General features: G+C 54.4%; 3 protein-coding genes across 7 annotated transcripts; 1 reads left to right on the forward strand and 2 right to left on the reverse strand.

Annotated features, from left to right (window-relative positions):
- Positions 1-110: 110 nt before the first annotated feature.
- On the forward strand, positions 111-24,927 carry CCDC78 (coiled-coil domain containing 78). Of its 5 annotated transcripts, none has more exons than XM_069809683.1 (16): positions 111-964; positions 10,840-11,071; positions 11,350-11,478; positions 11,688-11,774; positions 12,049-12,228; positions 15,381-15,548; positions 15,632-15,682; positions 16,361-16,449; positions 17,051-17,129; positions 17,621-17,746; positions 18,813-19,024; positions 19,694-19,865; positions 20,557-20,600; positions 22,278-22,344; positions 23,262-23,362; positions 24,096-24,927. In XM_069809683.1, the coding sequence occupies exons 2-16, from the start codon at positions 11,039-11,041 to the stop codon at positions 24,220-24,222; spliced, it is 1,665 nt and encodes a 554-aa protein (XP_069665784.1). In that variant the 5' UTR covers positions 111-964; positions 10,840-11,038; the 3' UTR covers positions 24,223-24,927. The 5 variants fall into 5 exon arrangements, 3 of the variants coding, with proteins under 3 accessions (XP_069665784.1, XP_069665783.1, XP_069665785.1); XM_069809682.1 differs by lacking the exon at positions 111-964 and adding an exon at positions 7,550-9,893; XR_011329276.1 differs by lacking the exons at positions 111-964; positions 22,278-22,344 and adding an exon at positions 7,550-9,893.
- IGFALS (insulin like growth factor binding protein acid labile subunit) lies at positions 921-3,782 on the reverse strand. The gene has a single exon (XM_009923182.2). The coding sequence runs from the start codon at positions 3,724-3,726 to the stop codon at positions 1,573-1,575; it is 2,154 nt and encodes a 717-aa protein (XP_009921484.2). The 5' UTR covers positions 3,727-3,782; the 3' UTR covers positions 921-1,572.
- ANTKMT (adenine nucleotide translocase lysine methyltransferase) lies at positions 24,916-27,580 on the reverse strand. Its single transcript, XM_069809703.1, has 5 exons — positions 27,368-27,580; positions 27,183-27,287; positions 26,646-26,786; positions 26,037-26,087; positions 24,916-25,422 (listed from the first exon to the last, which is right to left on the reverse strand). Exons 1-5 carry the CDS (start codon positions 27,563-27,565, stop codon positions 25,234-25,236), a joined length of 684 nt encoding a protein of 227 aa, XP_069665804.1. The 5' UTR covers positions 27,566-27,580; the 3' UTR covers positions 24,916-25,233.
- Between the last annotated feature and the right edge of the window lie 418 nt (positions 27,581-27,998).

Consider the following 27,998-nt stretch of genomic DNA (forward strand, 5'->3'; position numbering starts at 1 on the left):
CAGGCCTCATTGTAGCTGTGAGTCTTGGTATTACAAGTACTTCATGTACATCTAGGTATTTCCTGCTTTTCCCTTGTTTCCTTGCTGGGGTTTGGCTAAATCTTTCCTCCTTCCATACCAGCTTCAAGATCCAGCCAGTCCCTTATCTTGCTGAAAGCTGGCCCTGGCAGTCCTTTGTGGGATGCTTTGCCACAGCTGTTCTCCACACCCATGCCACACGTGGGGCTCCTCCATGTCCCTGGGTGGTTCCTGCCTCATTGCTCTCAGTGTCCTGTTCCCTTGGACCTCCTTCCATGGCCCCAGAGCTGCTGCTTCCATGGGACCTGCCCTGTTCTTGCAGACTTGACTTAAGCTGGGGAAGCAAATGGAAGGTGGTGTCCTTGCATCTTATCTCCTTTCCTCCTGGACTCTGAGCCCCTCCTGCCTGTGTGCCCTCTCCGTGCTTGGGACTCTCCCTTGCAGTGCTGTTTCAGGGAGACAGGGGGAAATCTCGGATTTCCACTAACCAAACTGGATGACAGCCAGCAGCCATTGTTTGGAGGAGAGCAGGAGGAACATCTGTCCCTGCTCCTGCTGCGCCTGCAGCAAGGACTCACACCTGACCAGGTTTCCCCCATGTGCAACGTTCCAGGAAAATTTTGTCTGACCTTTGGTCACTTATCTGGGATTTGGAGAGCCAGGCAGTGGCACTGGAGTCTGACCGGGCCGTTGACTTCTGCAGAATGGCCGGGCACCTCTTGCTCCCTCCCTGGGCACATGCCACCCACCCAGGGGGCTTGCAGAAAACTTGCTGTGAACTCCTCCAGCACCCTGGGGAGTCTGAACTCCTTGTCCTGTGTCTGCAAGCCCTGAGGGGCTCTGATAAGAAACCCTGGCCAGGTGCAGCACGTGCTTTGGAAAAAACATACTTACAAGATGGGTTGCGATAGCTCCAAAGGTTTATTTGTCTGCTATGATTTATCAGGTAAGTGACGTGTGGCTTTCTGTACCCTGCCTACACTTGCTAGTGCAAGGAATGATTAAAGCAAGTAATCTGTCCCCTTCCCTAAACTTACTGGGGAGCTCGGGGGGCTTTTAGGATTTCTTGACTACTCCGTGGCAGGAAGATGCTTTGTTTTGTCCCACTGATGAGTCCTGGCCCTGGCAGGGATGCCCCTTGCTGTGGGGGGCAAGGGAACCCCCGTTTGCCACTGTAGCTGCACCCCCAACCTCCAGGCTGGGGGTGCAGCTTTTCCCCGTCCCAGAGGCTGAGAGATGTTCATGCTGCCGATGGGAGCTGGGAGTGACCGTGCTGACTTGGGGGCTGCTATTTAAATATTAGAGGACTGAAATATTTCAGTTTGAAGCCTGGGGAGCCAGTGCCCATCCAGCATCGCCCAGGCACAGCTCTCCTTGCTGCGGCAGCACCGGTATGGGCAGCCGGAGGTGGTGGCAAAGCTGGACTAATCTGGGGTGGCCACAGAGCCAGAGCTCCAGCTGCTGCCCCAGGGAGCCTGAGACAGGGCCAGGGAGGTGGCAGGTGAGGGTCCACGACTGGGAAGCGGTGTGTCCCCTGGGAGGGGCCAGTGCACCTCAGCAGTGAGCAAAGCTGTCCTCGGTGGTGTCACGGAGGTCCAGGCCTGCCACGGCTGGGGGATGGAGGCAGGTGAGGTTATTGTAGGTGTAGATGGGGACGTGGGCATCGTCCCCTTCGGCCACAGACTGCACAAAGCGCGGGACCACCACGGGGTGCTGCAGGGAGAAGTCCCGCAAGCCCTTCAGGGAGCAGTTGCAGTGCCAGTTGTTGCCCCCCAGCCACAGCTGCTCCAGGGCAAAGGAAGTGCACAGGAAGCCTACCGAGAAGGTCTCCAATGAGTTATTCCTGAGGCTGAGGTACCGCAGGTTGGCCAGGGGGGAGATGATGGTGTTGTCCAACGTTTCCAGCTGGTTATGGGAGAGGTCGAGCCAGAAGAGTCTCTGGAGGGGGCTGAAGGTATCCTGGGAGATCTCCAGGAGCTGGTTGGAGGAGAGGAAGAGGTACTCCAGGTTGCTCAGACCCACAAAGAGCTGGGGTGAGAGGTGGCTCAGCCTGTTGTGCTTCAGGTCGAGCTCCAGGAGCTCATGCAGTTCGCTGAAGCTTTGGTCTTCGATGATGGAGATGGCATTGTGCTGCAAGAAGAGCCGCCGCAGGCTGGAGAGGCTGGAGAAGGTGTTTGCCCGGATCCTGCCAAGGCAGCTGTGCTCCAGGTGGAGGCTGTGCAACTTGGTGACCCCCTTGAAGACATAGTCGGGAAGGACCTTGATGCAGTTCGCAGACAAGTGCATCACTGCCACGTTGTACAGCCCCAGAAATGCCCCAACCCTGATGTCTTGTAGCTGGTTGTTGTTGAGGCTGAGGACTTCTAGCTGGCCCAGCCCATCAAAGGTCCTCTCTGCCAGGCTCCGGATCCTGTTGTGCCCCAGCTGCAGCTCCTCCAGGAACTGGAGGTCTTTGAAAGTCCTGGGCCTCAGGCCAGCGATGGAGTTGGTGGACAAACGTAGGACGTGCAGGCTCAGGAGGCCCAGAAATGTGTCCTCGAACAGTGAGACGAGCCGGTTGTGGGAGAGATCCAGCCACCGCAGGGACTTCATGCCCATGAAAGCACGGGGTGCAATGGCATTGATCTGGTTGTGATTCAGGTACAGCTTCTGTAGCTTCTGCAGCTTGACAAAGATGTTGATCTTGATGCCTTTGAGTGCATTCCCACTCAGGTCCAGCTCCTTCAGCTCAGTAAGGCTGCAGAAGAGCTGGTGCTGGAGGTAGGGGAGCTTGTTCCCAGCCAAGATCAGCTCCCTCAAGTTGGGCAAGTCATGGAAGACCTTGTCAGGCAGGACCACAAGCGAGTTCCAGCCCAGGTTCAGATACCAGAGGTTGGAGAGCCCGGCAAACAACCCTTCCTCCACCTTACTGAAGTAGTTGTTGTTGAGGCTGAGGGAGACGAGGTTCTGGGTGTGCAGGAAGGTGTGGGGAGCCAAGTGCTTCAGGCGGTTGCGTTCAAGGTGGAGATGGTAGAGGCTCCGCAGCCCATGGAAGGCGTGCTGCTCCACGGCAGCCAGCTGACTGCTCTGCAGGTCCAGAAAGTCCAGGGCCGAGAGGTTCCTGAAGGCAGCAGCCGGCAGCAGAGTGAAATTATTGCCATCCAGCCAAAGGGCTTTAGCATTGGGGGGCACGTCCTCGGGCAGGCGTGTCAGGTTGCGGGTGCTGCAGAAGACATTGAGCTCCTCGCTGTAGTCGTCCAAGCTGCAGGCACAAGGGCTGGGGCAGCGTGGGGGGTCTGTGTCCCCCTGGTCCTTTGGGGTGTCCCCCCCGGGGGGCTGGGAGGCGGTGGCCAGCAGCAGGGCCAGGGGGAGCAGGAGAGTGACGCCTGTTGTGCGGCGTGGAGGAAAGGGGACACTGTCAGTGTGGGGCCATGGCTGCTCTAGGGGACCCCCCTGGGACACCCTAGCTGCGTGCCTGCACTGCTGGGGGCGGGGGGTAGAGGGGTCAGTCCCAGCCCATTGCGCACCCTGGGCAGCTGCAGGAGGTTTTGGAGGCTGGATCTGCCCTTGGGAGAGGGTGCAGGATCGCCCCCCGATCCTGCCACAGCTCAGACCCCTCAGGTGCATGGACCCCCAAAATTTCTCTTGCCTTTGCAGCAGCAGCTTCTCCCTTTCATGGAGAAAGGCCCCCAGTCTCCTCTCCTCCTCCCTCCCGAGCCCTCCCCACATTAACTTGCTCTTCCTTGCAGCTGAGGGGTCTCGGTGCTGCGGCCCCTGCCCATCCCTGCAACCCCCATCCGTGTTTGGGCTCTGCCTAACAGTGCCTGCAAGCACCCCAGGCAGCATGGGGGCTCCCAAAATGTCTTGTTAGCAGTGGAGGGGGGAGAAAAGCTAAGGGTGACTTGAGTACAAAGCCCCAGCAGAGTTTTAGCGTCTCCCCTTCCAACCCCCTGCCCTGCCTGTCCCTCCCGCGCTGGGTGAGTGGGCAGGTTACCCTGCCTTACCTTTGCCTGTGCTCATGGTGGCAGGTAGGGCAGTGCTCCCTCTCTGCTGTCCAGCCCCACTGACTGCGCAGGGATGGATGGAGCAACCACCTTGACGCCTGTCCAGCCGCCTGCCCAGCCAGGCTTAACCCCACCGCTGCTGGGACAGGAGGTGGGCTGAGCCCCAGGGACAGTGTGGCCGGGGTGAGCGTCACCTGGGACAGGCTCCTTGCTTCTCTCCTCTGGTCTGTAACTGCTTTTATGGCAGCTTGGGGAGGGGGAGATGAAGGGGGATGCCCAGGAGGACAGGCTATGGTAGGGAGGGTGGTCCTGCTGGAGATGGGATTTGTGTGGGCAGTGAGCATGGAGGGCTGGATGGAGCAGCCTTGCAGGATGCCCCACAGCTGTGCCCTGGGCTCCTGGAGATCCCTGAGCAGCAGCACTGAGCCTTCCCTGGGTGCCTGCCCTGCCCTGCCCTGCCAGGGCTGCCCTGGGCTGAGCCCTGGCAGCAGGTTCTCACGCTGCATTGGGACCCCAAAAACACACGCTGGGGCTTGCAGCATCCACATAGCACAGGGTCTTAGAGGTGTGGGGATTACCCTTATGGGGAGATGGGCTGGAATGCCTGAGGTTTTATGGTGATACGTGTGGGAGATGAGTTGAAAAATGGGACAGAGCTCTTCTCTGTGTGACAGTAAAAGCCTCAGGGCTGAACCCACAGACCCCTTCTGCAGGTATATCTTGCCTTGTGGGTGGAGACAGTGCTGGGAGCACTGCGTGCCACTCGGCTCAGCACTTTTGTGCCACCGGGAAGCAGAGAGCAAAGCCTGTGTCCCACTTGCAAGGTGACAGCTATGAGGGTCTCTCAGCTCCTTTGCCAGCCCCATGTGCAGTGGGATGGTGGTGGATGATGCTCTGGGGCTGGCATATCGTGCTATCTGCCTGGCAGCTCATCAAAACCACCCTGGGGAGGCTGGTGACCTCGTTCTGTGTCCCAGGTCATTTCCCCACTGGTGTCCAAAACAGCTTCTACAGAATCTTTTACCAGTTTCCAGGAAAGAGGGAAAAAAAAAAAAAGCCACTTCTGCCCCAGTGAGAGTTAGCCCTGTGGGCCAGTGGCTGCCAGCTGGAAAAGCCATGGCCAATCCTTCCTGACCTCCTGGTAGCCCTGTTCCTCCTTGAAGATGCACCAGGATGGGGCTGGTGCTGTTCACATCCATGCCTCTGGGAACAGGCCTCTCCCACCAGTGCTGAAGCTCTTCCCAGCCCTGGTTCCCCCTGTGCCAGTCGCCAAGGTGGAGATGGTGCAGGGATGCTCTCCACCACCAGTTCCATGCCATGGGTGTCCCCACCATGCTCCCACCTTACCCATCCCCATGGGAGCCTGACATCTCCTCCAGTTCCACAAGGCACATCTCAGTTCTTCACCACTTAGGCAGTTTTAAGCAACCTTCTCGCTGGCCAAAGCAGGACTGTGCCCATGGGAAAAGGTGTTGGAGAGAGACAGCCAGGCTCCAGCCTTGCAGCCGAACTTTCCCACAAGCACTGTTTTGTCCCTTGCTTTTTGGCCCCGAGTGGCTCTCTCCTCCCCCTCTATTTTAATACTCTCTTCTGGGAAATTATAGATCAGAAGGGAGAAATGAGAGATGGAGATACATGCACCCACTAATAGGCACTAAGCACATATTGACACAACATGTAATCAATCTGGAAGCTAAAAAGAGCTGAACCAGCACAGGCCAGGCAGCCAAAACCCACAAAACCTCTTTGGGAAGTTTAAACGAGCCCTACCTGTGGCTGGGAGTGGGTTTATCCCTGCCTCCAACAGCCTTCTTTCAGGGAAAATATCAAACGAGCTGTGAAGGGAAAATAAAGAGGGTAAATAAGCAAATCCCTTCCCAACACGGTTGCAGTGCAGGGAGGAGCTAGACCCAGCTCCACCTTTAAAGCTCCTTGAGGGTATCTCCTCTAGACATGTCCCACTGCCTGCGGCAGGAGATGCTCGGACCCTGCGGCACAGTTGGTCCCTCCAGCATCACTGTGAGCCTGCCCTGCTCACTGGGACCTTGCGCCTGCCCGGTGTACCGTGGCTGCTGTGGGGACCTCATTTTGGGTCCTCACTATGGATGTTCTTCTCCCACTGCAGCCCCGGCCAGCGTGAACCTCCCCAGCTGACCCCCCCCATCATTTCAGCTCTGGCAGCTAATCTCCCCGGCCAGGACCAAAGTCTGAGCTGCCCCACCTGGTTGCCATGGAGAAGGCTGTAATGGTATTAGGACAAGCAGCAAAATCATAAAAAAAAATAGCTTTTAAACCTATTTAAACTCTAAGGAATCATTACCTTCCCCAGCAGCCCTCCCATGCCTGCAGGTCCCTCCTCAGGGAGCTCCCCCCATCCGTTCTTGGGGGTAAATGCCACCAGCTGTCCCTGGCTCCTGTTCTGTCCCCAACCGCATGGGCTGGCTGAGCCCAGGAGTGACTGGTACTGGTGGCCCTGCCAGGTCTGCCAGAACTGGGGAGGCTGGTGGGACATGGGGAGCTCCCCGGTCCATCCCCACCGACCCCAGGCGAGTGGTCCAGGGCCAGCTCTAGGTACCAGCAGGGACAGCACCAACCCAGCTTGAGCCCTGGGGGCAGCAAGGATGCAACATGGGTGGTGTTGTCACAGCTGAGTTAGGAAGTATTTTTAGCAAATCTTGCCAAATATTGTCCCCGTCTGGAGAAGAGCATCTCGCGTTGCCAGGGCAACCGGTGCTGCTGCTCCTCATCCCGAACCAAAAATGTGTGAGCCCTGATGCTGCTGCCCAAGAGAGCCGGGACATGGGACACCAGCATCACAGAGCTTGTGTCACTCTCTTGGGGACACCGGCAGGGACCAAGCTCCCTCCTGGAGACACCCTCCCAGCAGAGTCCGGCTTTGCCTGGTGCTCACTGGCTGCCCATGTTTCTGGTCCTCCTGGTCCCCACCTATTGTGCTGCATCATTTTTTCACTCAAAAAGTCCCACGTTACTGGAGATGGGGACCTGGTAGTGGTGGCAAAAGGTTTTGGCAGCTGCTGGCAAAGGTCTCCGTTGGCATCTCTGAGTGTCAGGTCATGCCCTGCCACATCTGCAGCAGGCTCGTGCAGGGAGTTGGGAAATGCGGCTGATGTGCTGGTGGCCCTTGGGGATGCTAATTATCATGCTGGTGGCCCATGTGGCCCCGTGAAACTGTGTCACTAGCACCAGACTGGCCGGGCTGGTTGGACTGGGGGAGGTGAGGACGTCCCTGTGCCATGACTCAGGGTGGCCAGGGCCATTGCTGGAGGCACAGATGGGAAATTTCCCAAACCCTGAGTTTTGGGGGAAAAGGGGAGTCCCTGGGAGCAGGAGGTCAGAGGCGCACAGGGACAGGGAAAGGCGGGAGAGCCTGTCCCAGGGATGGGCAATGGAGGTTGCAGCCTGGTCCTCAGGGTACCCGGCCGGTGGGATGGGGCAGGAGCATGGCCGAGGGGCCGCATGTCTTCCTCCTGCCTGAGGTTGGACGGCCAGGACCACCCCCACTGCCTGCTGCCAGGCTCTCCCTGCCTGCTGCCAGGCTCTCCCTGCCTGCCCCGTCCCAGCCCTCCTTCTCAGCCCTGCAGGGAAGCACCTGGAGATGCCGGAGGGTGACAAATGGGTGACATGAGCTGGCATGAGCCGGCATGAGCGGCAATGGCCACTCGCAGCCCAGCAAACCCATCGTCTCCTGGGCTGCATCACAAGCAGCATGGCTGGCAGGTCAAGGGAGGTGATTCTTCCCCTCAACTCTTGTGAGACCCCCCCTGGAGCACACATCCAGCTCTGGGGTCCCAGCACAAGGCAGAGCTGGACCTGTTCAGAGCGGGTCCAGAGTGGACCACGGAAATGGCCAGGGGGCTGGAAGAACCTCTCCTGTGGAGAAAAGCTGGGAAAGGTGGGGTTGTTCAGCCTGGAGAAGACCTTCTGCAGCCTGTCAACTTATAAGGGGGCTCAGAAGAACGGCGGAGAGAGGCTTTTCACCAGGACCTGTAGTGACAGCAGAAGGGGCGACGGTTTTAAACCGGCAGAGGGCAGATTTAGCTTGGCTCTGAGGAAGAAATGTGTTGCGGTGAGAGCCTGGAGGGGGTTACCCAGAGGAGCTGCGGATGCCCCATCCCTGGGGGGGCTCAAGGCCCTGGACGGGGCCGGACCAGCCCAACTCCCCCCCGGGATCCCACCACCGGGCACCGCGCGGCCTCCCGCCGCCGGGGGGCGCTGCCGCCCCACCGCTCTACCCCGGAAGCGCCCGAGCCCGTTGCCCTGGAAACGGGACATGGCGGTACTTTGACTAGGGCCGGCCCGGGGCACCGGCCGCCTTCTTCGCAGCGGTGCGGGGGGAAGCCTCGCCGTTCCGGCCCCTTCGCTGCCCCGGCGGCCGGGCTTTACCGCAGAGGCGTCGCCCCAGGAGGGGCCGCGCAGGCCTCGGCCCGTGGCAGCTCCCCGCACCCGCTGCGGCCTCCGCACCGGCAGGCTCCCCGGGCGTGTGGGCACACCGGGGTGCTCCGCTGGCCGCCCAGGGGGTGTCGGCTAGATCCAGGAGCGGATGCAAAGTCGCTTTGCAGGTGCTGGAAGCCAGATGGAGCCAGTCGCTGCGTTAACGCTGGGCTGAGCCCTGCCGAAGCCTCCCCAGAAGGCGTGAAGGCGGGCGGCTCTTCCCTCCGCTCCGGGCTCACCTTGAGGGCCAGGGCCCTGGCAGCGTGAGGTGGGCGTCTCTGCCAAAGGCTGGCAAGTCTGGCTGGTGCTGGAGGAGAGGTGAAAATAAACAGCAGGCATCGGTCTGGTGGGCTTTGTGCTTGAAATCTTCAACCAGTTTCCTCTTGAGCTGCTGTGGATTTGTGGAGGGTTTTCACATCTTAGACCTGCATCCCGGGTGAGAGTTTTGTACGTCAGAGCTCGCTGGCGGTCCAGCCACCACGTCAGCTGTGTTAAAAGTGTCCTTGACAAGAAGAGTGAAAGAAAAACTCAGCACAGAGTTGGCATTTCAGCTCTTAGTGGGGTTAACAGAACATACACTTTTTGTTTGGTTTTGCTCTGGAGCGGTGATGGAGATTTTGGGCTACAATGACACACTAAAACTTGATTCCTCTGCCCGATTTTGCTATTTGTAGTGTCGGCCAGGACAATATTTGCTTCATATTTCCAAACCACAGGAAAAGAGATCACTGTCGTTTCTGGTGCTCGTACAGCACCTGCCACAAAGGTGGTTTTGCCTGGGTCTCCCAGGCGCTGCAGGACCATAAATGATACTGTGTATGTGCATGTTAATTACTCTTATATTGCCATCTGCCAGGTAAATGGGCACCCCCGTGGCTCAGGGAGCAGCCGGCTTTACCAGCATGATGGGATGGGCTGTTTGCCCTCCTGAATCGGGCATCTCGGGGTCTGTGCGCACCACTGCCGGGGCCGTAGCTGTCTGGGGCAGCGGCGTGAGCCAGCCTGCACACATCCCTGGACCGGCATGGGCTGGGAGTGCCTGTGTCCAGGGGGGCCCATGCGGGACTGAGGCCCAGTGGGAGACAGCATGCGCCTGGGGAGCAGAGCTGCAGCTCAGCTTCTTCGTGTGCTGGAGCACCTGCTGTAGACTTCCAAGCCCACACCCCCACCCCGGCGCTGTGGGCGGTGTGTGAATTTGGCTTTCTGCTCAGCAGTGGGTGTGAAGAGACTGTGAATTCTCATCAGCACTTTCGTTATCTTAATAAAATTACTTCAAGTCTGTTAAGTTCTTTTGCAGAAAAATAAGACATAATTGCATGTTGCATTAGCTTCTCCTTCCCCTGAGCCCCAAAAGAGCTCATCCCCTGGGTCTCACTTCCATGACCATTGGTGAAATCCACATCAAGAGGCTAAGGGATCTTCTCCAGGAGCCAGGACCAGGTGAGGAGCTGGTAAATTCTGCTTAGCATGGAGCTTCTAATAGGATGGCCCCTCTCCTTCTTTCATCCTCTTAGCTTTGACAGATACTAAGGAGTTTTTCAGAGCTATGGTCTTTTTGAACGTTATATTGTTAAAGCTTTTCTTCTGTAAGAGACAAGTTCTTACCTAAACTCACCCACTCTACAGAAATAGCAGTGATAATAAGCCCCAAATGAGGAGATTAAGAACCGGGATTCATTTTACCCCATGGCTGCTGTTCACCAAGGGCTTCCAGCATTATCCACCATGTCTTGCACTCTCCATTACCCTTGCTTTTCCATCAGAGACTCTGTTTAAGTACTTTTAGCTTTGCACACACTTGGGAGTTGTCTTGTTTGGGCCTGGGTGGTCACAGTTTGGAGTCAGTGGCAGTGTGTAGACCAGCACAATCCAGATTTAGCACTGTCTGGGCTAATCAGAGTTTGCTTCAGTGCATGCTTTCCTTTGAAGCTTCTATTTTTCCACATAATGTCTCTAATGCCAAGTGATAAATTGGGGAAGGTCTTTCCTGTCACCAGCTGTAGCTTGGTCAGAGCTCAAAGATCCTGGTACCCTTTGGATGGCTCATTGACACAGGATATACCAGGACTGTAGAGACCAAGAGAAAATTTCCTGGAAGCAAGATGATGTTAGATGCTACTGGACAGTCTTGGAGCAGATGGTTGGATTAATGGATTAATTAATGGGTTAATCAGATCTTAACTTCTCTAAATATCCCTGCAATAGAGATGGAGGCCATCCCTACAGCTGGGTTTTGGGAACAGTCCATAATATAAACGCAGTGGTACCTTCTAGCTGGCAATATTGCTTCACTGTGGTGTGTGCTAAGCTTGTTTCAGTATCTGCTGTGTGCTCTCTTGGGAATACGGAAACCTCCTGACAAGCATTATTTCTTTTCCTCTGACAGCTCCTGGGGTGGCTGTAATAATTGGCTCCACCTTAAAATCAAGGTGGATGCCGCACCCTCTAGTAACCGAAGTTGATAGCAACATCGCTTGTGCTGGACCTCGAGGGAACAGTTGCTGCTGTAGAGATCCTTAGATCCTTCCTTTGCTCTTCAGTCGCTGCCTGCCTGATACCTTGCAAAGATCCTGGCCTCCAAGCACATGAATTCTGGAAGTGTTGCAGAGAACGAGAATGTAAGTAGTCTGACAGAGCACATGCAGCATCTTGCTAAGGAAAATAAGAGTATGAAGGTCTGCAGCCCCTTCCGGGGTCATGGAACCAGCACCGTACCAATGAAATGATAATTGCAGGAGGAAAATGGCAGCTGAAAAATCCCATCTACAACCTGTTCAAGCTCTGAAAAGCTGGATATGCTGTGCTCTTCCACCAGCACTGCAGTGGGAGAATAGCATGGGGGAGAGGTGGGCTCTGCTGGCTGGCACCAGCTGTCAGAGCTGTTGTGTGTCTCTAGGTGCAGCTGCAGGATAGGAATGAGAGACCGTACCTTCTCGGAGACCTGCAGGAGAGAATGGGGAAGCTGGCTGGCTCCAAAACAGATCTGTCGGCCAGAATGATCTTCAGTGAAGAGGAAAAACTGAAGGTAAAACAAATACTTTGGGAATTGGAGAGAACTGAGCTGTGAAGCCGTATGAGGCCAGCTGATGGGGAGTGGAAAATCTGGTGGGAAATGTTGGGGCCTCTTTCTAGGGGGTGTGTGTTGTGCTCAAATTCCCCAGTGCAACCTGTTGAAACAGTATGTTGGCCTCAGAATCAGTCCATGGCCTTTATAATGTCCTTTCTCTCTCCTAGATTTCCAAAGACCTCGTTGATCTCCAGATCGAGACAAACAAAATGAAGGAGCAGTATGAGACAGAGAACTTTGAACTGAAAAATATGGTATCCAAAAGTTTGAAGTAGCTGGTTTCAGCTCTGACAATACCTTTATCCAGAACTGCAGTTCGTTACACATCCATGTTTACTTTGCCTGGCATATTCTCCTGGCTTTAGCTAGAGCAATGGATTCCCCCTCGACACCCCAGATACCATGAAACTCGCATGAAGCTCATCTCTCTTTAAGTCATAGCGTGCCAGAATCTGTTTGGCCAAATAAATGCCCTGTGATCACTGCTGGTCTCTGCCACAGTCTAATTCTGCTGTCTCCCCTCTGCAGATCCTGGCCCTGGAGAACCGTGTGCTGGAGCTGGAGCTCTGCAGTGAGAAAGTCACTGGGGAGCGAGATGCCTTACGGGAACGCCTGCATGCTCTGGAGACCAGTCGGAAGGAGCTGGCGGATGAGTACATCATTTTGAAAAGCAATTACCTGGCCCTAGGCAAAGAACTGGACCAGGAGGTGAGACAGGCTGCAGTGTTCATTCTGGTGTTCTCGACTCCATCTCACAATTACCTGATCTACAGACAGCTTGGTAGGCTTTGGGTTGCGTATTCACATCACAGCTCAAGTCCAATAAGGTTTGTCAGCTGTGAGACAGCGTAGCTTGGGCATGATTTTGTTTCAGGGCCCAGGGATTTCATGTAACATGGTCACCTTCTAGCAGGGCTTGCAGAACCTGTCCTGCTCAGCAGGGACAGTGCTGAGCCCACGCTGACCCATGTGCTCTTCTGGGCACCCTGCTGTCAGAGTCTTTCTCTTTTCACGCCATCCCAGATCCCCATCACTAGCAGTAACGAGGAGGTCACTGCGGGGCTGGTCTGAGTGCACGTCGCAGGTCCCTCTGACTGCCAGCATGCTTTGTTTCCCTTTTTTCTGCATGGCTTGCGCAGGCTGCACGTGAACTGATTGTAGTCGCTCTCATTTCGTATGATGGCGGGAAGGGGCCTGGAAGTTTTTGAGGTTGGCAAGTTTATAAAAACACTGAATGTAAGCAAGTTTCTGATTGTTCCCTAAAATATAGTAGATTTCCTGGTGACTGTTAGCTTAGCAATTATTAACTAAAGTCTTTTGGACCCAGATTTGTGTATTTCTTTGGCAAGAATAGCTACTTCAATAGACCTTCCCCTCTTCCCACCCTCTCCCCCTCCTGCTTCTCCTTTTTGAATTGGGTTGAATGACTGACACCCTCCTGCCTCCCTCCCCCAGCAGATAGTTTAGCTGGTTCAGCCAAATGACCTGGTTTACCGTGCTGGCCCTGTGCAGAGCTGTGATGGGAAGATGTGGGGCTGGGACCAGGCATGCTAGTTTTGGCAGTGCCCAGTCTGTCTTTATGGTGAGCATTGGTTTGCAGAGCTCTGGTAGACAAGGATACAAGATCATGATCATCCCATTGCAAATAAGTAAGTTAGTGACCCTTGTGAAGCTATCATTTGTCTCCCGTAAGCTGAGAAATGGAAATTTCTTACAAGGAGGCAAGCTCAGCTGCTTGCAGGGGTGTGAACCTGCCCTGTCGTCCTGCTGGAGCACAAGGCAGAGCGCATGCAGCTGACTGCCAGCAAGTCAGCACGCTGCTGAGACACAGTACTGCCAGGCTTGCGGAGGAATAGCTCAATGTTCAGCAATCTTGGTTGCTTCTTGTCCCCAAGGGGGTGCAATATGTTTGTCAAAAATTGGATTTGCAGGTGGCTGACATCTCTAAATGATGGGTTTAGTAGGTTAGCAGTAATAACACACTGTTTTCACATGGATCCTGGAATGTTTCAGAGAGTCAAAGGACATGGATTCAGTTATGTGCCCGGATAATATCCTGAGGAAGTGGTGGAGCAGGGTCCAGAAGCCAAAGGTGAAATCCTTGGTTGTAATCGGTAGGCTGAGAGTTTTACCCCAGTTTCTTGGCTCCGGCTACCGAATGTCCCTGCCTGAAGCGAAAGAGGCTCCAACTTGGCAGGCTGGGACTTGTCGTGGCATGGGCCTCTTGCTCATTATTTTCCCAGTGTGGACTTTCCCAAAGGAAATGGGAAAAGCAGCCTGCGGTTCTGCCCCCTCCCCTTCTCTGGCGCTCTTCTGGGGAGACAATGAACCATTTACACATTCCCAATTACAAGTGCTACTTGTGACCTTGCCAATATGTTGTCATGGCTGCTTGGCGCAGAAGCAGCTCGGCGAGCTCATTCACAGTCCCTTGTACGGGAACAGTTAGAGCCTCTGAATTGTCGCGGCTCCCATTGTACAGCCAGATTCACACATCGCCCTGTGTCTGTCCCAGGCAAAGGAGCGCGGCGGAGCTGGCCTTGACTGTCCCTGGGGAAGTGCCTTCCAGAAGATGCCAGTTAGGCACTTTGTGCCTGTTTTCTAACTCACTGTAAATTCTTCCTTTTCAAGACTCTGACCTTTTCTCGACTCTCCATTTCCTCCTCCTCTTTTGTTCGGCAGCTTAGGCCGTCTGCAGCGGCGGCACAAAGTGAGGCTGTCAGAGGGAACCCAAATGGCTGCGAACTGGTTCCATGCCGGGGTTTTCCCTGGAGCCAGGCCAGGCCTGGGAGCATAGGGGAGGCAGCGAAGCCCATCGCAAAACTGGGACTGCCTCTTTATTTCACTAAGCTGGTACTTCTGCGCTTGTGTGACCCCCTCTGATCAAATTGTCAGGGCTGACAGCTGCAGATGGATCGTTTTCGGTTGGGGAACAAGCAGCCTGTCTCTGCGTAGCTGTCAGTTTTCACAGCTGTATATCTCACCTCTTTGTCAGCCTCTTTTCTCCTCTCCTCTCTCCCTCAGCCCACCCTGTGCTATCTTTTGATAAGCTATTCTCTCCACGGATGACTCAGATGACCTCTGCCTCCCATCCTCCCAATTCACTGCCATGGTAACAATTACTCAAGCTTGTCCCCAGTCATAAACCCCATCAAAGCTTTGTTATCTACATAGAAACCCTCCCGTGAGACATGAATTCCCCCAGTGTTCCTTCCAGATCACCTGTAACAGAGCCTTTCTCATTCAGATCCTCTTTATCTTTTAGAAATGTGTCACTTCACACCAGCATCGCTTTGAATCTCACTGCCTACACGGTGCTGTGGGCTGGCTGCTGTTGGAGGGATGCATTCAAACAAAACTGGAATTAGCTGGGTGGCGTCAGCCTAGATGGATGGAGATTTGGCCCTTCTCTTATATTATGGAGTCCAGCACTGTTCAGAGCCATTGTATGGGGAAAGACATGCCTGAAGTGTTGGGAAGTAGTGTGGAGGGTACAGGGTTAGAGTGAGGAGGGAGGCTGGAGGTCAGGATGGAGAGGTGGTAGCAGAGCTGTGCCCAGGGCTGGGCTGGCACAAGGATCTGTATCTGAATGCAAGACCGAGATGGGCAGAGGGAGTAAGGTTACATGTGAATAATCCTGATGCCTGGTGATGATACCCTGCATTTCCATGAGAATTAGAAAATCACTGATATCTTTGGACATATGAGAGAGAACTAAAACTAAAACTTGCTTTCAGGAGGGGATGTGAGTGCCTGCCTTGTGCTTGCACCAAGAGCAGTGGGTATGTGCTGAACAGACAGCATGTGGAGCTGGAGAGGCAGGATTTCAGAAGCTCTTTCCTTCTTGTTTGACCTGGCAGGTCATGAAGAATGAAGAGCTCAGCCAAGAGCTGCTCAACCTGGCCAATGCCAGGAGCACCCTTCCCCACACAGAGAGCAACCGCTCCCCCGCCGTGGCCAATGAATCCTCTGCTGAGCTGGAAAAAGTGAGAGCAATGGTGCATCGTCTCTCTGCTCGGAAGGTGAAGGTAAGGACCTCTCTGCCCTCTTGCCAGCTCCTTGGAGAACAGGGATCTAACAGGCACCTTCTTCTGTCTCTTACAAAAAACAGCCAGAAGATGCAGTTGCCTCTGAATGTGAGCAGCAAAAGCTAGAGAGAAACGTGAGTGTGGTGGGGGTCTGCTGCTGGATCCTTGGGGAAGCAGAGGGGGAATTTATTCCAATCTTGGCTGGCACCCCCTGGTGCTAACTTGCATTTTGTGGATGAGCTGATGCCTTGATTTATTTTTAAAAATTTTTTTAAGCTGTGCAGTTGAAAAATGAGACTAGAATAACTGCAGATCTTGTGCAGGCAAAAGCTGAGAGAGGGCAGCTGTGATTCCCTTGGTCAGTACCCCTGAGTGAACAGAGGCAGGAGTTTAAAAGCCAAGAAGTGCAGAGAACACTTAGTTATTTTCTTCTTGATGATACTTGAGAAAGATGGGGGTGATAAAGCACCCAAAACTGAGAGCACAGAAATGCTTCCTGCCTCCTTCCCATCTGCAGCCCATGCAAAACCAGCTTGGGCTCCACCACCAGCTCCTGCTGGGAATTCGAGTATGAGAATTTCCCTTGGGAGAGCGACATGTGTGCACCTCCATGTGCCCTGTCTCCAGATCAGACACTGCTTCTGGTGTGCCACAGAGCACTGGTCACTCCCAGTTAAACCTGTCCTTTCCCCAGTATGTCACTGCTCAGCTGGACTTGTGCTCAGCTGGAGGCTCTCCTCACTTCTTCCCTGTTCACAAATCCCTCTCTTAGCTGAGCCCCTGTCTCATCTTCCTCTTTGTTTGTCCCTCAGTTGCCTGGAAACCAGGCTCACATAAAAGTGGAGCTTGAAAAACTGAAGAAAACCTATGATTCGCAGCAGCAGAAGCTGGAAGAGAGAGTGTAAGTGTTTGAGGGCACGTGCTTCTGTTTGGCTGGGCATTTACGCAGCTCATTGCAGCTGAATTTGATCCTTGGGAGCAGGAGAGGAGGCAGCCTGCCTTTGGTGGGGTACATGGGGGAAATGATGATTCACCCTTGGAAGAAGTGAGGCCCGGAAGCAAAACCTGATGTTTTCAAGGCTCTTAAGAGGATTAACTGTCTGCTTAAAAGTCAGTGGTGTTTAGGCACCCAATTGGCCTATGCACCTTTGAAAATCCACCTTCTGTGACACACACAGCAAATGTGTGACAGCCCAGAGATGAATCCAGCCGTAGCCCTTAACCCCACAGTGGTTCTTCCACCGACAAGCTGGGCTGGGCTCGGTGTCCTGGCAAAGGCTGCCACAGCAGGGACGCTGCAGAACTAGATCCTCTGACTGGGGAGGACATTCACTTTTCGTTGTGAGAGCTCTGTGGCTGCTGGCTGGCATGCATCTGGGGACTAGCAGCTGCAGAGAGATTTCTGTCATCTGGTAGTGATTTCCTTCTCAAAGCTGGCTGTATTGGACCTACAGAGAAGTTTGGGGGTTTAAAATAAACACACCTTCTTCCTGTGTGCCCAGGATCGCAATGGGGAAGGAGCTGCAGGAGGCAAAGGGAGCAATTGGAGACACCCAGCACAAGCTGGCGGAGCAGTCAGCGGTAAGGGCAGGCTTCCTTCCAGCCCTCAGACCCAGGCTCCAGGACTGCCCCTGCTCATCCACTCCTCCTGGGTGCCATGTGCTTCTCCTGAAGCTAGCAGGGGGTGGATGTCTTGTATTGAGGTACTCTGACACGTCTCCCTCTCCAGGGAGTTTGTCATACCAAGGTGCTCCTCCCTGCGCAGTTTCCTTCTCTAGGGATGCACATGGTGGAAGGTGCTGCTTGCCACAGGTGGTGGGAGGAATTTTGTTCACTGATATTTAGAAAGAGTTGGTGAAATCACTGGCGGGGCGGATTGCAAATGACAGAAGGTAGCAGGGGAATAAAGACTATAAACATTTCTACTGGGCTTCTGTGAAAACACAGGACCTTCCCACCTCTAGTGAAGCTGAATATCTGGAAATTAAGTCCCCCATCTCTTCTGGAGCTTCTTAGTGCCCCTTGCTTGGCTGGAGGACAAGGGCAGCAATGAGCGTGTTTGCTGTGCCTAGGTGCTGCTCACGTCCCAGAGCCAGCTCCAAGAGGTGGAGGCAGAGAACTCCCTGCTGCAGCTCCGGCTGAAGGAGCTGAATGAGGAATACCGCTCCCGGCTCACACAGTATATCAAGGATGTGGCGGTGGGTACCCCCCAGCCCCAGGGTCTTTTCAGGCCTGGGGAGGTCTCTCCATGCTGGCTGCCTACTTTTTGCTGCTGTTTCACTTCCTCGCTGGGCTGTGGAGCAGAGCAGGCAATGGGGCTTGGGGAGCCCTGCTTGCAGCTGGAAGGGGGCTCTGTGCCCTTGGCTTGGCCTGGGGGAGGAGATGCCAGCCCCCCTCCTCTCCCAGATTTCCTGTATGGCCACACAAAATGGTCTGTGAGTTCCTGCTGGGAGTTTTCTTGGTCAAATTACTTGGATTGAAAGATTCTCCTATTTACTATGGCTGCCTTCCAGTTGGCTTCTAATCTCCATTGCCCTGACGACTTCCCTGGGCAGGCCAGGCGATGCCACTTCTGGCTTTGTCGCTGTGTCCATGGTGACTCTGCTACTGCCCCCACAGGGAGCTCTGCCAGCCTCCGTGGTCGGCTACAGAGCTGTGTAACACCAGTGCCTGGGACCCGCTCTGAGAACAAGCACCTTTGATGTAAAGTAGGGCTCAGAGAGCATGGTGAGGACTCAGCACAAGGCAGGTGTTTCAGGCAGGTTCAGGCATGGATATCTGATTATATTGAGCAGTGAGACTGGGAAGAAATTTCTTTCTGACCCCCTAGGTAGCAGTAAGCAAGAGCTTCTGTGCTGGGCGAAGGCTGGTACCAAAGAACACGGTGTGGTGATGGATCAGGAGACTAAGCAAAGGAATTTTTACTATTAAGAATAGTCTAATTTCTAACAGAGCAATGTTGAAACATCTCCTAGCTAGCAGAAAGAGCAGGACACAGTGGAAAGAATACAGGACTAGAAATGGTAACTCCTGATGCCAACTCGTGTTTCCCTAGTTGGGTCACTGATACAGTACAGATGCCTTCTCTGTCTTGAAGGGCCATGGTGGAAATTAATTAGTCTTTCCTGCTCTTTGAAAATAGAAGATATGCCTTACTCTCCATGCTGTTAGCACAAATGTGCCTGGCCCTTCTCTATGGGAAATGGGCTACAAACCTTAGGGAACAACTTGACCACCTCGATTTCTTTCTCTGTATATTTAAAGGACTACATGGACAGCAAATCCAGCAACGTAATGGGGCCTAGCAAAGCCCCAGCTGATCGTGCTCCTATGAAACGCTTTGTGGACAGCATGCTGAAGGACATCAGGGCTTCCTACAAGTCTCGGGAAGAGCAGCTAGCTAGAGCAGCACGTGGCTACAAGAAACGCATGAAAAACTTGGTCAAGAAGCATGAGAACCTGCTGATCGCTTACGGGTAGGGCTAAGCCAGGGTCTGGGCTACCTCTGTCTCTCCAACTTATTGCTAGGGACCGGCTACCTCTGTCTCTCCAGCTTATTGCTAGGGACCGAGTGGAAGTGGCCCGTAGCACCCAGACCTCTGTCCGAGAGGGAGCCAAACAGGGCTTCTAGGTGGAGCAGAGGATCTGGAGTGCATGTTTATCTCCCTGCTCTTGACAAGCCAGGAGCAACATGTCTCCAGCTGCACCTCAGGGTGCTCCTGGCACCCTGGAGCTGCTTTGCACTTATGTTTCTCCTGTGTAAAATTTAGGGTGAGAGATTGATTCAACGTTGGATGGTGTGGAAATGCAGAGGTACCACAAATAACTCCTGCCTCCCAGCCTGTCCCTGCAGTGCTCTCAGCTCTGCTCCACAGCTCTCTCAGCAGCTTGGGCTGTGGGAAGCAGCAGAAATTCTTGTGGTATAAAAGCCACAAATAGCTCTAGGACAAGCTCCCCTCAGAAACACTCCCAGGAATATTGCGCATACTGCTGGGCTCTCCCACTTATCCTTTGCAGGTGGACTAGCTCTCAGTGGCCAGAAGCCAGCAGGTCCCGAGCGAATGGTACCTCCACCAGCAGCAGAAATGGTCAGTGTTGTTACCTAACCAAAACTACCAGGGACTAACCCCTCTGACATGTTACAGGCTCCAGCGAGAACAGATCCGGTCCTTGGGCAGCAGTGCTATGGATTGTGGCCCTGCCGAGCTCCACTTTTCCATCACAGACCCAGAGCTGCTGACAAACACAACCCGGGAGCTAAACCGGCTGCGGGAAGATAAAGCAAAACTGGAGATGCAGCTACATGAACTGCAGAAGGTGGTGGCTGGGCTGGTGGCTTTCTGCGGCGGTGAAATGGAGGTGGTGGGGAGAGTCCCACAAGCGATAGATTCAGCCCCTTCCTTGGGCATTCCCTGAGGGTTTCCTGTGCCTGTGGCACAGGCAGGGGTACTGCTTGCTTGCTTTCGCATTTTGGGAAGAGGCAGGTTGTCCAAGTAGTCCCCTCGTTGCTTCAACCCGGCTGCATAGGGGTGAGTTACAGTTAAATCCAGGAGGCTGGGCAGCCCCATAGATTGGGGTTGCTGAGCTCTGGGAGGTCTGAGGAGTAGCAGATGTTATGGGAGAACTGCACACTCACTCACTGCTAAAAGAAGAGGTGAGTAAGGGAGGATAGAATGGGGCTTTCCGTTCTCGAATGCCTTTGCCTCAGTGTGAATAGCTAACTGAGCAGGAGATCGCAGTCAGAAACACTCCAGTCAGCTCCATGTCCTCCCACTGGTTCTGCCTGGGCAGAGACGTGTCTCTTGATTTGTGCGAGATGCATTTATTTAAAAATTCAGAGGATAGGAGACCTAAACCTTAAGATTGTACTGGACATCACTTCCTTGCCAGGGCACTGGTGGCTGTTAGAGTGCTAGGATATGTTGTGCCACTTCAAACTGGCAGCGTCTATGGTGAGATTGCAATGGTTTAATGCTTAACAGGCATACTGTTCTTCCTTTGCCTTCAGAAAAGACTGAAAGAAACCTCTGCCTTTCCGCTGTCTCCTGAGCAGTAAGTGCTGTTTGTTTCTTGGGATGTTTGTAATTCTGAATTTTCCTTGCTGTATGGATTGAGGAGTCTTTTCTGCTTTACTTGGAGACAGTAATAAATAGGGAGAAAGTGAGCTGATAGGGACTCATCCGAGAAGAAAAGCCAGCTGTCATCTCAGTGCAGCGTTTCCTGCGGTGAAATGTGTTGGTCATTTGGGCCTTGATCCAAGAAAGCTCTTAAGCACATGTTTGATTTAATTATGTTTTTAGTCCCACTGATCTCTTTAGAAGACGAAGTTAAGCATACGCCTGAGTGCTTTGGTAGATCACAACCTGAGAAAGGCAAGTGAAACACCACCAGTTTGGGATGGTCTTGTTTCTCCTTCCTCCCAGTGCAGAAGCTGGGCTGGAACCCTTAGGTGACCCTGTACTGATACTTCCCTGGCTTCTTGATATGCCCTTTATTTGCTCATTTTTGATGGGTCTCTTCCTCCTGCTTCGTTATTCCATTGAAACTCTATCAACTATAACTGTGGAGAGGTGGAACAAAGTGTAGTAGAAATCTGACCTGGGATTTTTCAGCCTTTTATATTTATGTGGTAGCCTAGAAAACATGTCAGGCATTTCATTAACCGGATGCCAGCACTGAGGAGTTGGCCAGTGCCTGAGCCACTGGGCTCTGGAGGAGTGTCTCAGAGAAAAGCTTGAGCCTTAACCAGGCTCTGCCATGTTTTCTACACTGAAAAGTAGTACTAGTCCTTGAACAGATGCATTAATTTTGGCAGACTCACCAGAGGAGCAAGACACGGAAAAAACAGAACCTGAATTTTAGTGATGCATGTTGTTGTTATGGGGGTTTTTTTAGCTGCCAAGAGAATCTACACACTTCAAATACTTGTTTTCTGTGTGCTGATGGATTTATCCATGCTGTTACCTTGTTCCTCTAGCTAGGGACACGAAGCCCGGTGTTACCGCAGCACTTCAGCTATAATTCCTGCTGCTTCTCATCTTTATCAACTGTGTGGCTTCCCTGTTTATTGTTCCCTTTGCTTCTGCTCTCATGAAATCTTAGCCATGATTTCCCATGTGCCTGGTCTGGGAGGCTGCAGCCACCAGAGGGAACTCTGGCAGTCGCAGCAGAGCCGCTCTTGAGCACAATGCATTCCTCCCTTCATACAACCCAAATTCCCCAAGCATCAGATGTGACCTGTATTTTGCTTATTCAGACTGGCACAGAATAGGAAGAACTTTCCCACGGCTGGGCTGCACAGACAGCTCACCTATCGCGCTCGGTGACCAGAATGGGCGGGTTTGTGCTCCACAACATGAAAAGCACCAGCGTTTGGCATTGATCACTCTCTATTTCCATCACATTCAGTCCTGCAGTGTCAGGTTAAGGACTCTTTCTGCACGGAGTCCTCTGATGTATAAGTGTTGATGTGAACTTGGAACAAACCCAGACGTCGCAGTGGGGAATCCCAGGTTGGCAGAAGGGCTTGTGACTCTCATGCCTGGGCACAGGGATGGTGCCCTATGCCCTGAAAAATTTTGGGCCATTGGAAGAGAAAAGGTTCAGAGCGCTGACATTTATGGTTGGATGGGCACGAGTTGTGTGCAGCCCCTGAACAGAGCTGGGTGACCTGCAGATGGGCTGGATTTGAACATTTGGGCACAATGAGAATCTGCTTTTCTCTCCAAGGCAGCTGGATGAGGAGGGCTGGGCAGAGGTCAGGAAGCAGCTCCGGGAGTTTGCACACACCACCCAGGTAAAGCTCTGGAACAGCCCATCTGAATAAAAGCTTATCCCTTACCCACATGTCAAAGATGTGCTGCCCCAGCCGGCTGCTGCCCTGGGGTCAGTGTGCTGCTCCAGGCTAGAGCAGGGAAGCTTTCCATGCAGCCTTGCTGTAGCTTTGGCCTCAGCCTCCCAAGTGACACTAGCAGGTCCCTGGCTGGTGCTGTATCAAGGCTGTACTGTCCCTGCTACCAAAAGGAGGAGAGCAGCCCTTATGGCTGCTCATTGCTGGACTATATTGCTCCCTCCCATGTTTCAGCACAAGCATCTAGGCATCTGTATAACAAATTGGGTCTGTATTTGACCTGGTTCAAGTCTAGTCTGAATCTGAATCAGCATCCTGGTCTGGGTGCAAGGACATTTGCACTGCACTTGGCCATGGGGTGGCCCAGAGCAGGAAGGAGAGCTCTCTCCATTTGCAATGCTGCCCTACAGCTCCCACGAAACCATGACGATGCTCACTGAGAACGGGCTTGGCTGAGGTGGGGTTTGCTGTCCAGCAGTGATGGCAGCAGTGAGAAGGGTTGGTGCTGGGATCCCTGCCACGCTGACTGCCACATGCAGGGAAAAGGGCTTTGGAAACCAAGCAGAGGTTGGGTTTTCTGTGGTAGACAAGGCTATAGATGTGCTACCAGCCTGCTTCCATGTTGTGCCTTCCTCTGTCTGCAGCGACCTAAGAAGTGCTTCACTGTTCTCTGGTCATGTAAAGCCAAACACCTAAATTGTGTGTATCTTTATGGCCAAAAGAAGGGAGATGCTGTGGCTTAGAGGCTGGAGCACTGCACTGGGAGCAGGTCCTGCTCCTGGCTCTTGCTGTGCATCTCAGGGGTGAGCTCACTCCCATCTCACAGATCTCACTGTTTTCTCCATGTTTCTTTGCCCCTCCAGGAGGATTTGGAGCATGAGAGAAGCCAGCTGCTGACTCGGGCAATCGTGGCAGAAGAGCAGGTGTCGGAGCTGCAGGAATACATAGATAAGCATCTTGCAAGGTGAGATGGTAGGATGCCCCTCCACGTGTTCTCTGCTTTGTGCTCCAAGTTTATCTCCCAGGCTAATTGCCGGTGACATCGCCATGCCCGCCATGCTGTCAGCACCTGACCTCACCGCTGCCTTCCCACAGTGCTGCCGGCATGGCTGATGTCCTGCAGCACATCCAGCTGTGCAGGCAGCTGCCACCATCCCTTATTCTGCAGGGCAGGGGGACAGTGTCTGGCCTGCCCAGCCACACATCTCCTTCCCTGTGTGCTCACCCATCCTTTGGAGGAAGCTAAGAGAGCAGTTGCCTAAAATCTAAAGCCTTCCAGCAGCCCCTGATCTACGGTCCTCTCTCCCTGATTCATCATGCCCCAAAGCAGGGAGAACAGCTGCTCAGGCAAGGAAGGGCGAGAACAAGCAGGGCACGTCTGTCAGAGCAATGGTCCAACTGTGCCTGCCATAACTCCCCAGCCAGCTCAGCTGTGAACTCGGGTCAGACTCGCAGGCTTGTTGCTGGTACTGTTACCTGGCAGAGCCAACAAACACCTCTTGCTTGGGAAAAGGCTGTGGTTTTCTACCTACTGGAGCTTAGTTCCCAGGGTGGCTCAATGCCTGGGCTGGCTGCTCTGCATTAACTGACACTGCATGTCCTTAGCACACAGCAAACACAAGGCACAGTGTACGTTTAAATGGATCGCTCAGGATTGTGACTACATGGGCAATGACAGTGCTGCTTCCCCATTGCAGGTACAAGCAGGAGATCCTCCGGTTGACGAAGCTTGCTGGCAGCGAGGTACCACGCACGCTCAGTGCTGGGGCGGCCGATATTCACTCGCTGCCCAGAGCCAGAAGGACTGTCAGCCACAAACCATAGCTCTCCACCATGGCTCTGAGGAGCAGTACGATTGTAGGAAAGAGCAGGATTTAAGAGGAAGGAGCTTTCTGTTGTGTGGACTGGCTGGAGCAAGTATCCTTCCCTGGCTGAGAGCTGGGAGGCACAGCAAGGGAAACCACATGGGTGTTCTCGGTCTCAAATTCACAGTACTAAAATGAGACAAGACAACTGCGTCTCGTCTATCCTCTGACCCCTCAGCTGTAGGAATTCTGCTGTTCCCTGAGCACATCACGCCTCGGGACATGGGGTCAGGTTCCCAGGCAGCTTTTTACTGTGAGGCTGCAGGGACAGGTTCCCGTTCCTGCGATAACATTTCTCCTGTGTGAGACCTAGACCGGAGTCCAAGGGCTAACTCTGCTCCTGCCTTTGTTCCCCTCTCACCTTCTAAGAGATAGGGCCAGGGCTGGTTCAAGCTAGACTTTGGTCTAAGAAGTTAGTCAAAGAGGATGAGCTGCTCTTTTATGGTGGGAAACCCTTTTTTTTCTCTGTGTTTGAGTGGGAAAGGGAATGTTATATAAGGTGAGCAGGGCCAAACTGATCCTTCAGCAGGTGAGCTGGACAAACTCCCTCATGAGCTGCCTTCAAAGGGACGGCAGAGCAAAGCCTGAGGCTGGGAGCAGCAGCTGCTCTGGGTCCAGGAGCACCCTGCAGCTCAAAGGCAAAGCAGTAGTCTCAAGTGAAGAATGGACCAAATGTTTATTTTGAAAAATTAACTAGAAATAAAGTAGCAAACGTACAGAAAGAGGCACTGGAGGTTTAGCCCTTAAATCCTGTGGTAATTCCAGGACTTCTAGGTCTGATTTTCCCCTCCCTTGCTTCCCCCAGACTGCCCACTCTTTGGAAAACAGAGGGACTGCCACCCTGCAAGTCCCTGGGAAGAAGCCCGGCCAAGCAGCCCTCTCACTGCTGTCCTGAGCTGAGCCCAAGGGCTGGAGAGGCTCTGACCCCTACTGCTGCTGACCCTTAATGCCAGGCTTAACGAGGCTGCTGTTAGACTGGGCTTCCCTCTGCACGGCTCTGTGCTGCTCGCCGCACCTCCTTCATGTCATAGGCCCAGACTTGCTCCAGCCCCTGCCCAAGGGTGCTGGCGGGAGTCCAGGAGGGGAAGGGGAAGCGTCCAGCCACCACCCGGGCTTCATCGGGGAGTTCTGCAAGGAGCTTGGTGGCTAGGGGAGGTTTCTGGGGAGAGAGAGACAGCCACGGCCAGGTGGCCTTAGGAAACAGTCATGTAGTGGCAGTGCCACCAAGGACCGCAGGGCAGCTTCTCGGCATGGCTGATGGGTCCCGAGCAGGCAGCATCAACCAAAGACCCTTCCAAAATGTAGGGCTGGTACTACCCCGTGTATGGTTGGGACTAGAACCAAGTAACAAGTGATAGGACGAGAGGAAACAGCCTCAAGTTGTGCCAGAGAGGGTTTAGATTGGATATTAAGAAAAATTTCTTCACTGAAAGGGCTGTAAAGCATTAGAACAGGCTGCCCAGGGAAGTGGTTGAGTCACCACCCCTACAGGGATTTAAAAGACATGTAGACATGGCGCTTAGGGACATGGTCTAGTGGTGGACTTGGCAGTGCTAGGTTAACAGTTGGACTTGATGATCTTAAGGGTCTTTTGCAACCTCAATGATTCTATAAATTCGAGTGGTGCTGAGCACCAAACCGCTTACTTGCAGCGATGCCCGCTTGGCCTTATTTTTTTAAGAGTCTTTGCCACTGTCCCAGATTATCTCTCTTTTCTAAGAAAACTCTCTCGAGCTCACTCAGAACAAGTCAGGGTGCAAGGGACTGACTTACCACGCTGGGGGCCAGGAACACGATCACATTGTAGCAATCAGAAAGATTCACCTTAAAAGAGAAGGAAAAGGGGAATGAAAGAAGCAACAAGCAGAGATGGAACAGAGGGGAACCGTTCAAGTGGCCGAATGCCTTGCGGGCAATCTTCTGAACCTCAGAGGAAGCAAAGATACCCCACAACGTGAGCGACGGGGATGTGTTGGTGTGACTGGGAGCTGGATGTGAAAGCAGCATCTCTTGCAAAGCACCTGCCTCCAGTATCATCCCAGAGCCACGTTCCCTGCTGGGTTTTCTCTGGTCAGGCTACCTGATGCCAGCTTTAGCAGCATGTCTCTGAAGGCCACCATGTGTCAAGCAGCACCCAAGACCTCTTTTCAGAGCTGCTGTAAGAAGGAGCGCTGCTGCCTGCAAAACCAGCAGCCAGCTGGGCTGCCCAGGCTGGCATTCCCCTGAAAAGAAGGATGGTTTTTCTGCCTCCTGGGAGCAGCGTGCGCTGGGGAAGGAGCAAGCAACCATCAGCAAAGCCTGTCTGGAGATGCAGACCAAGGCCTGGCCCTGTCCTAGCTACGGCCAGCACGGAGCATGGCCAGACCCTCGGGGCGCTGTTACCTTCCACAGATCTTTCTTCAGGAAGGAAACCTTCCCATGGTACCCAGCCTTCCAGGCCCGGTAGTTGGAGAGACACAGCAGCCAGGGATTGAGTTCATAGCCAACAGCTGGTCTGAGACCTTGCTTATAAGCCTCTACCACCTGGAAAGAGAGAGAGAGAGAGAGTTGCAACTAAAACGAACCTTGGTGATGAGTTTGGGGGACAATTTGGGCGGCAGGGGCTGTTGCCCAGCTCCACTAGCTCCCTCCTGCTGGCTTGCGGGCAGGGTGACCTCGGTCCTCAGCACCTTCTAGGTGCAAAGGCTCTTTCCTCCTGGAATGGTCATTCCCACCCTGCTCACTGCATGTGATGTCTTCTAGGACCACCTAAGATGGTCCAGGACCACAGCCAGGAGCAGGGCAGCAGCCGGGTGGTGGGGGCTCCCATCCACCCTCCTGGTAAGCACAGCCCCCCTCCCTGCCCTTCACCCATTGCAGGACAGCCCCAAGCCCCCCCCCCCCGCCAGCACCCCTCTGCTCCCCTTTTCTCCCCCTTACAAGCCGTCCATCTCCCGATCCCAGATCCACCGTCTTCCCCGTGCGCCCTCGCAGCAGCTCCAGGGCGTTCGCCACTTGCTGGGGGCCGGAGGGCTGGTAGGGTACCTGGGGGAGAGGGGGGCCGTCAGCGCCGGGGGTCCCAGCGGACCTGGGAGGGGGCACGGGGCGGGGGGCAGCGGCGGTACCTGGAGCCGCAGGGGGACCCGGCGGAAGCCGGGCATCAACAGGACGGCCCAGGTGGCCCAGGCGACCACCCCGCTGGCCACCGCCAGCTCCAGCAGCCCCCGCCCGCCCAGCTCCCCCCCATCTCGCCGCCCCCACGCCGCCTCCCCCGGTTCCTCCGGCTCCTCCGGCTCCATGGCCGCCGGAAGGGGTGGCCCCATCGCCCGCCTTCCGCCGCCGCCGCTCCCCGCCCCGCCACCGGCCGGGGAGCGGCCCCGGGGGCTGCCCGCACCGGGGGGGGGGGGGGGGGAGGGGGGGGGCGGAGCTGGGGCTGCTCCCCCCGCCTCCAGCGGGGCTTTGTGTGCGGGGCGGGAGGGAGCGGCACCGCCTGCTGCCCTTGTGCACGGCTCTGCGTGGTCGTTCGCAGTTGTGCACGGCTGTGCACGGTCGTGTGTGGCTGTGCGCGGTCGTGCATGGTCGTTCGCAGTTGTGCGTGGCTGTGCACGGTTGTGCATGGTCGTTCGCAGTTGTGCACGGCTGTGCACGGCTGTGCGTGGCTGTGCGCGGTCGTGCATGGTCGTTCGCAGTTGTGCACGGCTGTGCGTGGCTGTGCACACTTGTGCATGGTCGTTCGCAGTTGTGTGTGGCTGTGCA

This window comes from Haliaeetus albicilla, chromosome 22, assembly GCF_947461875.1.
Source record: "Haliaeetus albicilla chromosome 22, bHalAlb1.1, whole genome shotgun sequence".
In the NCBI taxonomy this organism is placed as follows: domain Eukaryota; kingdom Metazoa; phylum Chordata; class Aves; order Accipitriformes; family Accipitridae; genus Haliaeetus; species Haliaeetus albicilla.

Excerpts from the sequence above, each read along its gene's own strand:
- IGFALS (XM_009923182.2), bottom strand. The coding sequence starts at position 3,726 with ATGTGGGGAGGGCTCGGGAGGGAGGAGGAGAGGAGACTGGGGGCCTTT.
- CCDC78 (XM_069809683.1), top strand. The coding sequence starts at position 11,039 with ATGAATTCTGGAAGTGTTGCAGAGAACGAGAAT. Across the intron at positions 15,683-16,360 it reads AGCAAAAGCTAGAGAGAAAC|TTGCCTGGAAACCAGGCTCA; the intron begins GTGAGTGTGGTG and ends TTTGTCCCTCAG. Across the intron at positions 19,866-20,556 it reads AGCTACATGAACTGCAGAAG|AAAAGACTGAAAGAAACCTC; the intron begins GTGGTGGCTGGG and ends CTTTGCCTTCAG.
- ANTKMT (XM_069809703.1), bottom strand. The coding sequence starts at position 27,565 with ATGGGGCCACCCCTTCCGGCGGCCATGGAGCCGGAGGAGCCGGAGGAA. Across the intron at positions 26,787-27,182 it reads GATCGGGAGATGGACGGCTT|GTGGTAGAGGCTTATAAGCA; the intron begins GTAAGGGGGAGA and ends CTCTCTTTCCAG. Across the intron at positions 26,088-26,645 it reads TGAAGAAAGATCTGTGGAAG|GTGAATCTTTCTGATTGCTA; the intron begins GTAACAGCGCCC and ends TTCTCTTTTAAG.